Source organism: Marmota marmota, unplaced genomic scaffold (genome assembly GCF_001458135.2).
Source record: "Marmota marmota marmota unplaced genomic scaffold, marMar, whole genome shotgun sequence".
Taxonomy (NCBI): domain Eukaryota; kingdom Metazoa; phylum Chordata; class Mammalia; order Rodentia; family Sciuridae; genus Marmota; species Marmota marmota.
In genome coordinates, this window is record NW_026000005.1 from 39,696,650 (window position 1) to 39,710,444 (window position 13,795).

The window sequence follows — 13,795 nt, forward strand, 5'->3', positions numbered from 1 at the left end:
TAGTCTTGAAAATTTATAGAAGGAAAATGAAATTAACAGTCTGGAGTTGAGTAAGATTGTGTTTCCTATAAAGCATCATTCCCAAAGAATTGCAGTTGTTTTAGTTTTATGATGATTCCCTGGAAGACTCTGCTTTCAAGGTTGTCTTTATTTTCTTGACTTAGCGTTTTTCTAGTGATAAAAGCCTTTTACTCAGGAATGTTTGTTGAAAACAATTAGAGGTAATGGATTAACTTGGTGTTGTCTGAAGCAATGCATAGTTGTTGGGGCAAACAGTAGACTTACAAAGAAAACAAAAACGCAGCTTAAAAAAAAAAAAAAACAACTAAGGAATGGTATGTTGCTGGGACTTTGAAATCTTTGACAATTTCCTGGGAATCTAGAAAGCCACACATGCATAGAGGTGTGTGCATGTTCAGGAAAAACCTGAACAGGCCCTAAACTGTCACTTATGGCTGAATTTGAGGCCCTATGCAAATGTGAAGTGAAGTTTAATACAGAGTTATAATCTGAGTGTTGAAGTTCCCAAACATGTGTAGAGCTTCTTGGAAGTCTAGGAAATTGATTAGTTCTAGCAGTTTAAGTAAAATAAATCTCTGTCCAGTCATCATCTGGTTATTAAACTAACTGAGTAGACACCAGTGGCCACACATGACAAAGAATACAGAGGGTACAGAATTAGTTCAGAAAAAATTGTTTAAATAATTGAGACAAGGCAAGGAAAAAAAACTCACCCAGCGCTGGGCGCTAAGGCACACGCCTGTAATCTCAGCAATTTGGGAGGATGAGACAGGAGGATCTCGAGTTCAAAGCCAGCCTCAGCAACTGCGAGGCACTAAGCAACTTAGTGAGACCCTGTCTCTAAATAAAATACAAAGTGAGGCTGGAGATATGGCTCAGTGGTCAAGTACCCCTGAGTTCAATCCCTGGTCCCCCCCACCCTGCAAAAAAGAAAAGTCACCCAGATTGAAAAGGAAATCTATTTGCACTGACATAATGTTTTATATAGGAATTTCTAAAGGAATATACTAAAAATTATTAGAACTAATATGGTTTTCACCATGGTTTTAGGGTATAAGAACAATATACAAATTAAAAGTATTTTTATGTACTAGCAATTAAGAATCTGAAAATTAAATTAAGAAAGCAATTTTATTTACTATAACATTAAAAAGAATAAAATTTACCAAATGGCATACAAAGCTGAGACATTAAAAATACAAGATATTTCTAAAATAAAATATAAATAAATAAGAGACATTTCATGTTCATGAATTGTAAGATTTGATATTATTAATATAGCAATACTCTCCAATTTGATCTGGACATCGAATAAAATCACTATTAAATTTGGAATTGCATATGTATTGTCCCTGCCCCCAGCAAATAGACATGCTGATGCTATAATTTTTAGAAGACTGCAAAGAACCCAGAATAACCAAAATAATCTTGAAAAAGAGGAACAAAATTGGATGACAAACTTCCTGATTTCAAATCTTATTATGAAAATAAAGAATTCAAACGATAGGATATTCACATAAAGCTAGACATATTAACTAATTGAATAGAATTGAAAGCCCAGAAATAAATCCATCCATCTATGATCAGTTGGTTTTCTACAAAGATTTCTACCAAGAGCTTTCAATGTGGGAAGGGATAGTGTTTTTAACAAATGTTACTGGGACAACTGGGTATCTATCTGGATAAAAGTAAATTTGGATCTCTATATCATACCAAAAGTTTGCTTAAGTGATTCAAGAAACTAAAAGTGAAGAGCTAAAATACAACCTTAGAAGGAAGCAGTGTATTAAATCTTTGTGACATGGACTGGGCAATAATTTCTTAGATATGACACCAAGACTGTAGGCAACAAAACAGAAAAGAGATAAATGGTATTTTGCCAAAATGTAAAACTTTTGTACATCAATGGACACTATCAGTAATATGTAAAGGCAACTCAGAGAGCAGAAAAATTGATTTTCAAATCACACATTTGATCAGGGTTGAATATCCAGAATGACAAATGGCTCAATTAAAAAATCGTCAAAGGTCTTGAATAGATACTTCTTCAAAGAGACATACGAATGGCCAGTAAGTACACGGAAAGATGCTCACCATCTTTAGTCGTTAGGGAAACGTATATGCTATGATTTGAAAGTTTGTGTTCCCTCCAAAATTCATGAAGGAACATGACTCCCAACACAATGATATTAAGAGGTGGAGCCTTTATAATGCCGTCAGGCCAGGAGGGTGGAGCCTCATGGTTGGGATTAGTGTCCTGTGAAAGGGTCGAGGGAACTAGCTGGACCCCTTTTGCCCTTCTGCCTTTGGCCAGGACAGGATACATCATCAAGGTGCCATCTTGGGAGAGGAGACTGGGCCCTTATCCCACACTGAGCCTTCTATTACTTTGATCTTGGACTTCTAGCCTCCAGAAGTGTGAGGATTAAATTTCTATTCTTTATAAACTACACAGTCCATGGAGTTTTGTTACAGAAGAATGAACAGATTAAGACAGTAAGTCCCAACCACGACGAGCTTCTATTTCACATCCACTAGTGTAGATGGTTCCTCAAAATGGTGGAACCTTGAGACGTTTTACTAAGTGAAAGAAACAATCACAAAGGCCCACATATTACACGATTCACTTCTATGAGGTTTCCAGAATGGGTAAGTCCATAGAAATAGAAAGTGAAGTAATGGCTGCCAGGGGCAGCAGGGGGTGGGGGTGGGGTGACTGCTCAAGGGTAGGGGGTGTTTCTGTGGGATGATGAAAATGTTTTGGAACTAGATAGTGTTGATAGTTTTAAAACATTGTGAATAAACTGGAAATAAAACCCTCCACTGAATCATACACTTTAAAATCAGACATTTTAGTGTGCAAAAATGATACCATGTCAATTTAAAACTGTTAAGCCTCACCTGGTCTGGATAAGAACCCACAGTAACAGCTAAATGAAGGAGTGCCTAGCAGGTGGCAGACAGTGTGCAGTGTGGACACCTTATTCCACTTAATCCTGACAGCCTCCATCAAGGCACAGATGCGCTCAGTCAATTTCCCAATGCCCCACAGCTGCCAAGTGGCCGAAGGTGAAAACTGAGTGCAGACATTTTACTGAGGACCCCGTCCTTCCAGCCACTCCCTATTCTCCCTGCCCCTCACTGTCATGGGGCTTGTTATTTTTCTTCTTATGCCTCAGTGACTTAGATAATGTAATCAAAATTTTCCTACACTAAAGAGGTAAAATTTGCTGCCCAACTCCTTAAAAAGAAAAACTTACATCTTTACACAGAAAGAAGAGCAAAAGCATAGAATATGTAAATTTCAAAAGAGCCTCAGATTTAATTTTCACATCAACACACACACACACACACACAGCCATAGACACATGCATGTTCCTTTCCCAGGACACCTGCCCCAAGGGGCCAGGCTTCCTCTGAGTCGGGCCTGGGCTCTTCGTCATAGTTGGAGCAGGCTGAGCCCGGAGCAGGTTGAGCACAACAGCTGTCATGCGAAGCCATCGCTAGAGTCCTGAGGAACGCCATGGTCATCCAGTGCTAGGATTCGGTGACAGCCCTGGCTCTGTGTTACTGGGGTTTGAGTGTGATTCATGGTAGACAAACGTCTGGTTCTGTCAGAGAGGAAGTTAGTATTATTTAGCTGTGAACCTGGGCTCTGACAAGTCCCAAACTTTGCGTGACACTGATTTTATTTATTTGTATTTGACTTACTTTCTTGGAATCTTTTAAAGATTTGATCCTTCAATTTTGCAAAATATCTATTGGTTTAGGTTGCAAACAGGTTTTTTTTTTTTTTTTTGAATAAGTGAACCAACCAATAAATGAACAGATAGTGGCCCCAAAATATTGCTATCATGAGCAAGATGGGCCCAGAACCATGATGAAATTCCTGGAAATATTTATCTGGGACACCAGCTCTGAATCTACCTGACTAATGACCAATGACCACTCACTCACTGAGAGTCTTCCTCAGGCCTCACGAGTCTCCCAGAAGAACTGGGATCCATTTGTCTCTCACCTCACTACGCAGCATAGATGAGCATTGCTGATGCCCCTTTCCTGCTCGTGTGCAGGACTGAGTTATCTCTTGAGCTCAGAAGGAATGCTTGCACACTCAGCATGGACCTGGCATCAGCCTCAGCTCTCTAATGTCCAGGCCTCTTTTTGTCCTTGGTCACTTGGGAGAAGCAGTATAGCACTTGTTACATTTTCTTCCCTGCCTAAAGAGTTAGCTTTGGTTATCAGGCCCTGGGTGTGACCTGTCGCTGGCTTCATGGTGCTGTGGGGGTGGGCTCTCTGGATGGTGCTGGTTCTCCTTGTCTACCTGAGCTGACCCAGAGGAGCATGGCTGTGCAAAGATGGAGATTCTTCATGGCCTGTCTGCCTTGGGCTGCCCTGCCCTTTAGACCCCAGCTCTGTCCCTTGAGGGAGATGCATGGAGGAAGGTGATGGGAAATTGTTGCAACAGGAAGCCAGTCCCTGGAGGAAGGGGACCCTCATTTCCTGTCAACCATAGTTTAGTCTGGTTTTTCAGAAGGGCAGCCCGAGCTATGAAATGCTCTTGAAATCCACTGTGTAAGTCCCTTCTCAGAACCAACTACCTTTGGTATGCGCAAGAGTCAGAGCTAAATGGAGATTGGTTTTTTACTGGGTGCTATGTTATCATCGAGTACTTGGAAGGTTCTGGAAAGCTTTTTAAAGGTTGTGAAACATTTTCTTAATAAAAGTGGCAGTTCTGTTCTCCACAACTGAAATCCCCAAAGCTCTTCATCAGCATCGTCTTTCCATCCTTATCTCTTGATTAGCTGGGGCCAGAGGAAGTGACCAACAACCACTGAGCACTGTGTGTCCCAGAAATGGAGTATGTGTCTGGCATGGTTTCCATAGGAGGCAAATTGGTTCATCCCGGCATTGCTACTTCCTGCTATGTGACGGGACAAGTTACTCCTTAGACTGTGTTGTTCACATTATTTTATAATGTTTTTCTCATAATTGCTATCACTGGGACCTGGTGAGACTTTAATAAGAAAGTCTGTGACCAGCACTCAGCATATTCTTTCTGTTATTCAGTTAACAAATGTTTTAAGGACATCTATTGTGGGCCAGGTATCATTCTAGAGGCTGGGGATAAAACAGTGAACCATCGCCTGTGGTCCTTAAATTTAAATTTAAGGTAGATAATGCATGCAGCAACCAATATTGTCTTTGTGCATTTTCTAACATTGCTCAATATTATGATATGTGGACGCTCATCCTGTGCTTAACACTGTTCTGAGCTTTTACAGGTGTAATGTGTAAGATAGGCAAACAGGGTTTGCATGGTGTCATCATCTGGCAGCCTAATATTCCTCAGACTCATTCTCTAGGGCCAATTATCTCCCTGCCCTGTGATGGATATCGGGAGCAGTTCCCATAACTTTCTAGCCATTCTTAGATAAGAAAAATCCCATGGCAACTCCGGTATCCTGAAGTAGTCTCAGTTCAATGACTAGTATGTGCAGTCCCAGGTGATGGTCCTAATGGCTCAAGTTCCTCTGGGTCAAAGCTCCTCCTGTTCTCTCCTCTGCTGCTTGAGCTATGGGCAGCTGGAAGCTGTTGTTGGTTGGGCCATCACTTCCCACCATTCCAGGTGCTTCACCTAGACCTCCGATCCACAAAACTCCATATACCGACTTGTTTATCTGGTCTTCTTGTTTCTGGGAGATCTGTGTCACCTTGTCCAAGTTTTGACTAGAAATTTTTTCAAACCCACTGCTAATGGCCCTTGAGAATGATGTTGAGGTACTTGTTACATTTTCTTCCCTGTGCTTTATTTAAATTATCTGAAACTCTGGATATGAATTTTGGAGGCAAAGTCCACATTCCGGGTGTTTCTTCACACACACATGCACATTGAGCCTGCCGACTGCTCACCCTGGTTTCCTGGCTCCTCCACTGGGCGAGGCGCGCTCCGGACTTCCACGCCCTGGTTGTACTCTGCAAGTCCTCAGTGGCTACGCCTTCAGCCGTCCCCTGCTGGCACACATTTGCCCCAGACCTGGACCTCCCTGGTGGATCCTGAGCTCCGCGAGGCAGGGGTCTAGCTTCGGCCCCTTTGCTCTCTTGTCCTCATCCCTCCAGGTGATGTACCTCTGCCAACGCCAGCCACGGCAGCTCTTCTCCTTGTGGCATTTCAGTTCCTCCTTCTTCTCATCCTTCTTTGCTCCCTATTTTCTTCCTGAAAAAGTCTCTTCCAGATTACCACTGGCCAAAATTCTCTTACCTTCTCAATACCTATGTCCAGCTCCTAGTCAACCATCAGATCGTAACTTGGTGGTCACTTCCTCAAGGAAGTCCTCCCTGATTTTTCTAAGGAGTTCAAGTCACAGCAATCCGGGCTTTCCTAGTATTATCTTTTTCATAATATTTGCCACTCTTGCTATTTTACACATAAGATTTTTGGATCTTTGTTTGTGTCCCCCAGTATCTGTAAGCTCCATAGAGGCAGAGACAATGCTTTTTTCTTTCTTTTTTTTTTTCTTCTCTTTTCTTAGCTCTGGGTTCCCAGCTCAGCCGTGTACTAGCTGTGTGACCCAGGACAGGAAACCTCAACCTCTCTGTGCTTTAGTTTCCCAATATTTGTAGGGGTAATATAGGGGTTTTATGAAGTTTATATGAAATTGAGAAAGTGCTTACAGCAGTTATGAGACACTTTAGGCACTATGCAAATATTTGCTCGATTAAAATGAGGTGAAAAGAACGTTTGAATAATAATTCATAATGGTGAGTTAATGCCAGGTTTACTCTTTAATTTCCAGAGTTCTGGGTTCTTCCACCCTTTTTGCCTTTGATGTCCAGGTGGGACCTTGTCACAGCCACATCCTCCTGAAATGTAGCTGGTGCTATGGGGGCAGGGGATCTGGAAGTCTTAAGTACCTTGCAGATACCCGGGCCCTGTCTTAGTCGGAGTGCCAGGAATGCTCGCTCAAAAGTATGCAACCAGGGAGGGTGACTCAAGGCTTTAGAAGGGATGTCCCATTTCAAGAGTTCCCAGACACAACTTTTCAGAGTTTCTGGGAAAAGCAAGATGAGTGGTGCGCACCCAGGGTTTTGTTTTGCAGGGCTCTGTCAAACCTGTAGCCTGGTCTGCTCAGGGTGGGGGGAGCTGTTGGATGATGGGACATTTCTGGGGATCTCAGCACAATTAGTGATCCTATGCTTGACATGCCTGCGGGTGGTGAAAACAGAAGCAGAGAAATTATGCAACGGAGCCAGTCACGTAGCTCGGGTGAGGCCGAGCTGGGTCAGGTCTCCGGCCCCAGACTTCTGTTTAATCTGATGAGATCTGTGGCTGTGCTATTACCCCAGCACGGACTTTGTTTAGTCACAGAAGCTGTTAACATAATTTCAGAGATGTGTGGTCAGGGACTCCTGGGTCATCTTGTAAAAATGACGTTACCAGGAAATGAAAGTACTCAAAACTCTGGAGAAAGTGTATGTCGGGATCAAGCTGGGGGTATGAGCAGGGAACAGCAAAGTCACAAGAAGAAGGTAAACAACTCAACACATCAAAACAAGAGAACTGTACATAGGCAAAAGGGAAACTGCTGGAATAGGGGCTGCATAGATTCAGGGTAAGGGTATTCTGCTTCACCTACAGCTTCTAGAATATTTGGGTGTGTAATATGAAGATAACATGAGTTCAGAAGATACAATCTGTAACTACATGCTTCCATCTATGTTTGAGGAACTGGTCATCTGGGATTTCATGCTTTAGAAAAAAAACGTTTATGAAGATTCCTTCCCTCAAATTGAAAATGATCTGGGTCTTTGACTTTCTCCTCTTTCTTGGATCCTTTCTTGGCTCTCATTCAGTGAGATACAGGTAGTGAAAACAGAATGGGTTTTGGGGTTGCCCAGGCCAACTACTAATGGCATAACTATGAGAAGTTTGCTTAGTCTCTCTGAATTCGGTGTCTTTATCAATGAAATGGTTATAGTGATACCTCACAGGGTTGATGTGTGTCTGATGACACTCAGCTAGATACTGACTGTAACATATCTTGGACTTATTTAAAAATGCCAGTTTAAGCTGAGCACCGTGGAACATATCTATAATCCCAGCAGCTAGGGAGACTGAGTCAGGAGGATCACAAGTTTGAGGGCTGTCTCTGCAACTTTGTGAGGCCCTAAGCAACTTGGTGAGATCCTATCTCAAAATAAAAAATAAAGGGCTGGGGTTGTAAGGCACTGGGTTTGATCCCCAGCACCACACACACACACACACACACACACATACACACAAGAAAGAAAACAAACTAAATAAACAAAATAAAGGTATTGTGTTCATTTACATATAAAAAATGTTTAAAAAAATAAAAAGTGCTGGAGATGTAGCTCAGTGTTAAAGTGCCCCTGGGTTCAATCCTTTAACATAAATAAATAAATAAATAAATAAATAAATAAATAAATAAAAATAACCAGTTTAAAATAGGTTTCTCAAAACAGTGTAATAGTGATATGCTGTTAGCTAGAACAAGGAATGCGAATAAAGAGTTTAGAAACAGATCTGTACATGGAGGTTAATTAATTTTTGACAAATTTTTCAGGATAATTTGATAGGAAAAAGATAGTAAGTTTGGCAAAGAGTCATGGGGCAATTGGAGCTACTTATGAAAAAAAAATATATATACATAAAAGAAAAAACCTTGACTGATACTTTCTATTATATAGCACTGCAATAAAACCAACTTGAAATGCATGAGCGGCTATAAAACTTCTAGAAGGAAAACAGAAGAAAGTCTTTATGACTTCAGGTCAAACAAAGGTTTCTTAGATAGGATTCATGAAGCACAACCCTAAAAAAAATTTCATGAATAGGCCTTGATCAGTATTAAGTATTTGCTCTTCAAAAGCCCCTGTTAAGGAAATGGAGATGCAGATGATAGGAGGAGAACGTATTTGCAGGGTGGATTAATCTTTTAGCATTGCCATCCCTTAACCTGTGGTGCAGTGTGCACGTGACCCTGTGCTCTCTTCTCCCTCTTCAGCATCCACACCATTATTTACTGTCACCGTACTGTCCATACTGTCATGAAGGAGGGTTACAGAGAAGACAGAGCTAGGTGACACGAGGTCTCAAGGCCCAAGTCTTAAGTTCCATTCCTGGGAGTGGTGGCCAGAAAGAGAGAGAGGAAAAAAACAAAACAAAACAGAGAGGAACGTGCACATTGGGAAGTGACCAGAAGCCCCTGGAGGCCCCGGAGGTGGTCTCCACAGTGACAACAAAACACACCTTCTGCCAGACTGCATGAGTGCTCTACCTGCTGGTTTCCCTGAAGTGTAGAGGCACCCATGCGGGGAGTCGGCACCAGAGGCAGCGGGCACCACGGTGGTCACCCAGTGGAGTTTCCCGCCTTGACTCCCGCCCTGACTCCTGCAGTGGGTTTTGCTCTTCCTGTGTCTCCGACCTGCTGTCATTTGGACTCCATTTCAGATTTGTCCTCACACACGTCTTCTTTGGTTTTAGAGCCTTGAGGCTGTTGGCTCAGGGCTGGGAATTTATTCCCTTGGAAACTTCAGCCTCTGGCTTCCTGGCATCAGGCCTTGCGCTTCCTGCCTTTGAACCTGGTAATAACCCTTCTCCCCACCTCCTCTCCGCCTCCTGGGAGCTTCCAGTTCATAGTGCTTGACAAACCCTGGGTGTTTGCTAATTTCATGCATACCTTAAGGTACGTGATCCACAGCACTGGGCTCTGTGATCAGCAGGCAAACGCTGCAGGCTCCGGTATGGATACAGTGGCCAGTGCTTGGGGTGGATTCGGGTGGGCAAAGCCACGTCTACCATGGCTGAGGCAGCTGTGGTGCTTTTTAAGGATCGACACGAATATGAGGGTGTCTTTATCGATGTGAGCCAAGGCCATTGTATGGATGATCTTAGTGCTAGGATTGTGGGCTGTTGATACTTCATTCCTGATGGGGAATTTAAGGGATGAGCAGAGGAGAGTCCGGTGGGAAAGGCAGCAGCCTCGGTCCAGCAACCCCCTCTTTCTACAGGCATCCTCCTAGAATTAGGACCAGGCACATAGCCAGGTTTCTAGTGAAAGTTCTAGAGTCCCGGCCGTGTGTGTTCCGATGGGTCAGAGAATGTCTTCATGTGTTCCCTGAGCTTCTACTTAACAACAGCAGGACCACAAGTGATGTTCCCTTTAGAGCTGGATGGAAAAGTAATCTGACTACAATTCACAGACAACTGGAGGCTGAGGACTCCTTCCACTTTGACTTCAAATGGGAGCCTCTCAGAATGCGCATGCTGGGGAGCAGAGACTGGAGTGAAATCCTCATACTCTTCGGTGCCTCTCGGTTGATCCCAACAGCCACTTTGCACCATTCACTACCACGGAGCCAAACCTGCTCATAGAACCCTTCACCATAACTTCTTTCCACTACACAGAGACTGCTGAAAAGAATCTGGAAGATTTTTATTAAACAATGACTATAAAAATAGATTTCATTGCTTGGTAGACAGGTAGAGTCTCTCCAGGTTGCTAAAGGGCTAACCTGTACCAAATAGATTTCAAGCTTTAAAGGGATTAAGCCAAAAGGAACTTAAAATTCCACATGGTTTATACAATTCTGCATTCTGAAGCCCTCCCTGCCATGCCCAGCAATTTTATGGATCAAGAATCTGAGGTATAGGAAGTTTAGGGAAGGATTTAATTTGCAGAGAAAGTGGAAGAACTGAAACTTAAGCCCTAGTTTCCTGACTGTAAATCCTGTACTTATTTCCAACTGTCTCTCATTCAGATTGTGGGATTCGACTGCCTCAGAAACCTACAGATGACATAATGGGTATTCCCAAGGGGGCTTTGAAGCAGGGACTAATTTTGCGCGAGGCTGGACTTTGGAGTCCTGGTTCCGACCTAGCACCTTCTTCTCTCCTCCCTCCCCTCCTTTTCACAGCCACCTGAAAACTCTGGCTCAGGCAGGGGCAGGAGGAGCGGCTTCTACTTTGTAGCCTTTTTCTTTTCACCAGCTGCGAAGTTCAGGGAGTTGAACTGCTGTGCTGTGAGTTCACTGCTCACTCTGCCACGGTCAACCTCTGTTGTAAATTTTCCTCCCAGAACACGTGACGATGCATTTCTTGACTATATATCCCCGACTGCAGCAGCCGAGCTGTCAGAGTGCGCGCAGGACGCAAAAGCGGAGCGCTCTTGGACCTGACGATTTAGGAATTCAGAGGAACTGCCAGCCTTGGGTAAGTCACAGTGCTGCTTTGCTTCTTTGAAAGAGGAACGTGCCTAAGTACAAATACACCACGCTCTTTTCTTTCTGTTTCCTTTGTTTGCTCTAAGGAACTTTGCTTTGAATTTTAAAAAAGTTGAAGTTTTAGAAGCCAAATGCCAATTTTTGGTTCTGCTCCAAGGGTTCAAGTATGTGTCCCACTTTTTAACTTGTATTATTTGCTTTCTCTACTCTTGCTGGCATAGGGAATTTTTGAAAGAATGAAAGTAATGCCTGCTCCTTTATGAAATGCACAGAAGATGGATATATAGCAAAGACGCGAAAAAGTGAAAGTTCTTCCTTTCCCGCTTGCTCTCCAAGCCCTCAGAGCTAAACCCTGTTAACTCTTTGGTGGAACTTCCTACTGCTCTTTATCTCATGCATTTATAAACTTTTTGACACTGTGACTCCATAAACCTCGTGCTTGCCCTCCTCCACGTTAGGGGGTCCTGGTAGGAGAGCTCTAATCTGTGGCTTTCTCCCCAGACCCCGGCTGCATGCGCCGTGCTTCAATGCTGAAGATGGAGACTCTGAACAGCACACACCCCAGCACCGCAGCCTCCAGCAGCCCCCTGGAGTCCCATGTGCCCAGCAGTGGCAGCGGCAACGGCAATGAATATTTCTACATTCTGGTTGTCATGTCCTTCTACGGCGTTTTCTTGATTGGAATCATGCTGGGTTACATGAAATCCAAGAGGCGAGAGAAGAAGTCCAGCCTCCTGCTGCTGTACAAAGATGAAGAGAGGCTCTGGGGAGAGGCCATGAAGCCGCTGCCCATGGTTTCAGGCCTGAGGTCAGTGCAGGTGCCCATGATGCTGAACATGCTGCAAGAGAGTGTGGCCCCTGCGCTGTCCTGCACCCTCTGCTCCATGGAAGGGGACAGCGTGAGCTCCGAGTCTTCTTCCCCAGATGTGCATCTCACCATCCAGGAGGAGGGGGCAGACGACGAGATGGAGGAGACTTCAGAGACGCCTCTCAACGAAAGCAGTGAAGGGTCCTCTGAGAACATCCATCAGAATTCCTAGCACCCCCAGGGATCCTGAGGTGGCTCTGCCAGCCAGCAGCACCCTTAGAAAAAGAAAAGACATCATCAAGTGTCCGGTTTCACTTTTGCAGTGCAGCTGCCACTTTGAAAAGGCCCTCAGATAGCCCCTGAAATAGGGGAGGGCGAGAGACAAGGCTCAGCTGGAGGTGCCTGCGATTGGGACCTGCCACCTGAAAAGCCCCAAAGACGTGCAGTGTGTTCATTTACTTTGGGGTCTGGATTTCAGGGTTCCTGTTCAGCCTTTGGTCTGATGATGTGCTTGTCATTGTCTCACTGGATGTCCAGGGTCACTTGTGCAGCATCTGCCTTTTGCTGGGGCTGCTAAATGCCTAGGGCAGGCTGAGGGACTAGTCTTGATTTGCTAATTTGCCTAGAGCTTTGTTCTTCTAGATCTAATTGGCTGTAAGTATCTCTACTATGTACCTGTGGCATTAGTTCACAGAGGGTTACAAGCTGCTTTTGGAGGTCTTTGGATAAGAGGGGAAATTTTAATGAATGATTTTAGATAGGAGAAAGCTGGAGATCTGAGCTCAACCTGTTTGCACAATGTAAGGGAAAAAAGCAACTTTTTAAATCTGTTAACATTAGCTGGGGTTATAAGAGATGATCTGCTATTTTGATCTTTTGTCTCATCTATGACCTTGAACTTGTGACTGTCCAACATTAGATGCTGGCATGATGCTCTTTTGGTCAGAGAGCTCCCCCAGAATCTATCCTGCACTCTGGCCATGCAGGGGGCTCTTCCTGATCTTTCCAGAAGGAGTGTTGGTGGAGTTGAACAAGGCCAAGCTGTTTTCTTGTTTTCCCAGCCTAGTTTTCTGAGCTGGGAGAGGACATACTACGGGACTCACAACGTGGTATTTCGTCACGTAGCTGAGACCTAAAAGGGCATATTCAGGCAGAGATTGCACAAAGCTGGGGTCCAAGTCTATGTTTGCTGATCCCAAGCCCTGACGCTCATCTGCTGTGTGGTCCTGGGCATGTCTTCAAGAGGCTTGTTGCCTTCATGAGGCTCCTGAGGATGTGCAACCCCAGGGGGCTGGGAGGATTTCAGGACTCTGTGATAAATGCTCCATGGCCTGGTGTGAGGAAGCTTGGACCAAATATTTCCCCTTTTGCCAGTTAGTCTGAAAAAGGATCTTCTGATTTAAAGGAGCAGTTGGAGACTCTTGTGTATGCGTAACTGGGGAATTTGGGGCTGATCACCAGCTATCCCTGCTGTCATTTTCCCAGGATTAAACTAAAAAGGCAGATACCACATTTTCCTCTGCACAGTTCTCTGGATGGTGGGTTGTGAACACTCCCAGCTGAGGGAAAGAGAAGTCTGGAAGGAAATGCTCAGGAATGCTTGTCAGTATGTATTCTTGTGGTCAGTAGCTTTGTAGCAGAATCTCTCAGCCACTGGAGACAACACCAAAACATCAGATTTAATTCTAGTAAAAAAAAAAAAAACTTAAAAAAAAAAAA

General features: G+C 43.9%; 1 protein-coding gene across 3 annotated transcripts; it reads left to right on the forward strand.

Annotated features, from left to right (window-relative positions):
- The first annotated feature begins 9,722 nt into the window (after positions 1–9,722).
- Positions 9,723–13,789, forward strand: Kcne4 (potassium voltage-gated channel subfamily E regulatory subunit 4). Of its 3 annotated transcripts, none has more exons than XM_048808607.1 (3): positions 9,752–9,787; positions 10,963–11,257; positions 11,770–13,789. In XM_048808607.1, the coding sequence occupies exon 3, from the start codon at positions 11,781–11,783 to the stop codon at positions 12,306–12,308; it is 528 nt and encodes a 175-aa protein (XP_048664564.1). In that variant the 5' UTR covers positions 9,752–9,787; positions 10,963–11,257; positions 11,770–11,780; the 3' UTR covers positions 12,309–13,789. The 3 variants fall into 3 exon arrangements, with proteins under 3 accessions (XP_048664563.1, XP_048664564.1, XP_048664565.1); XM_048808608.1 differs by having other exon boundaries at positions 9,771–9,787; positions 11,124–11,257; XM_048808606.1 differs by having other exon boundaries at positions 9,723–11,257.
- The last annotated feature ends 6 nt before the right edge of the window (positions 13,790–13,795 follow it).

Excerpts from the sequence above, each read along its gene's own strand:
- Kcne4 (XM_048808606.1), top strand. The coding sequence starts at position 11,781 with ATGCGCCGTGCTTCAATGCTGAAGATGGAGACTCTGAACAGCACACAC.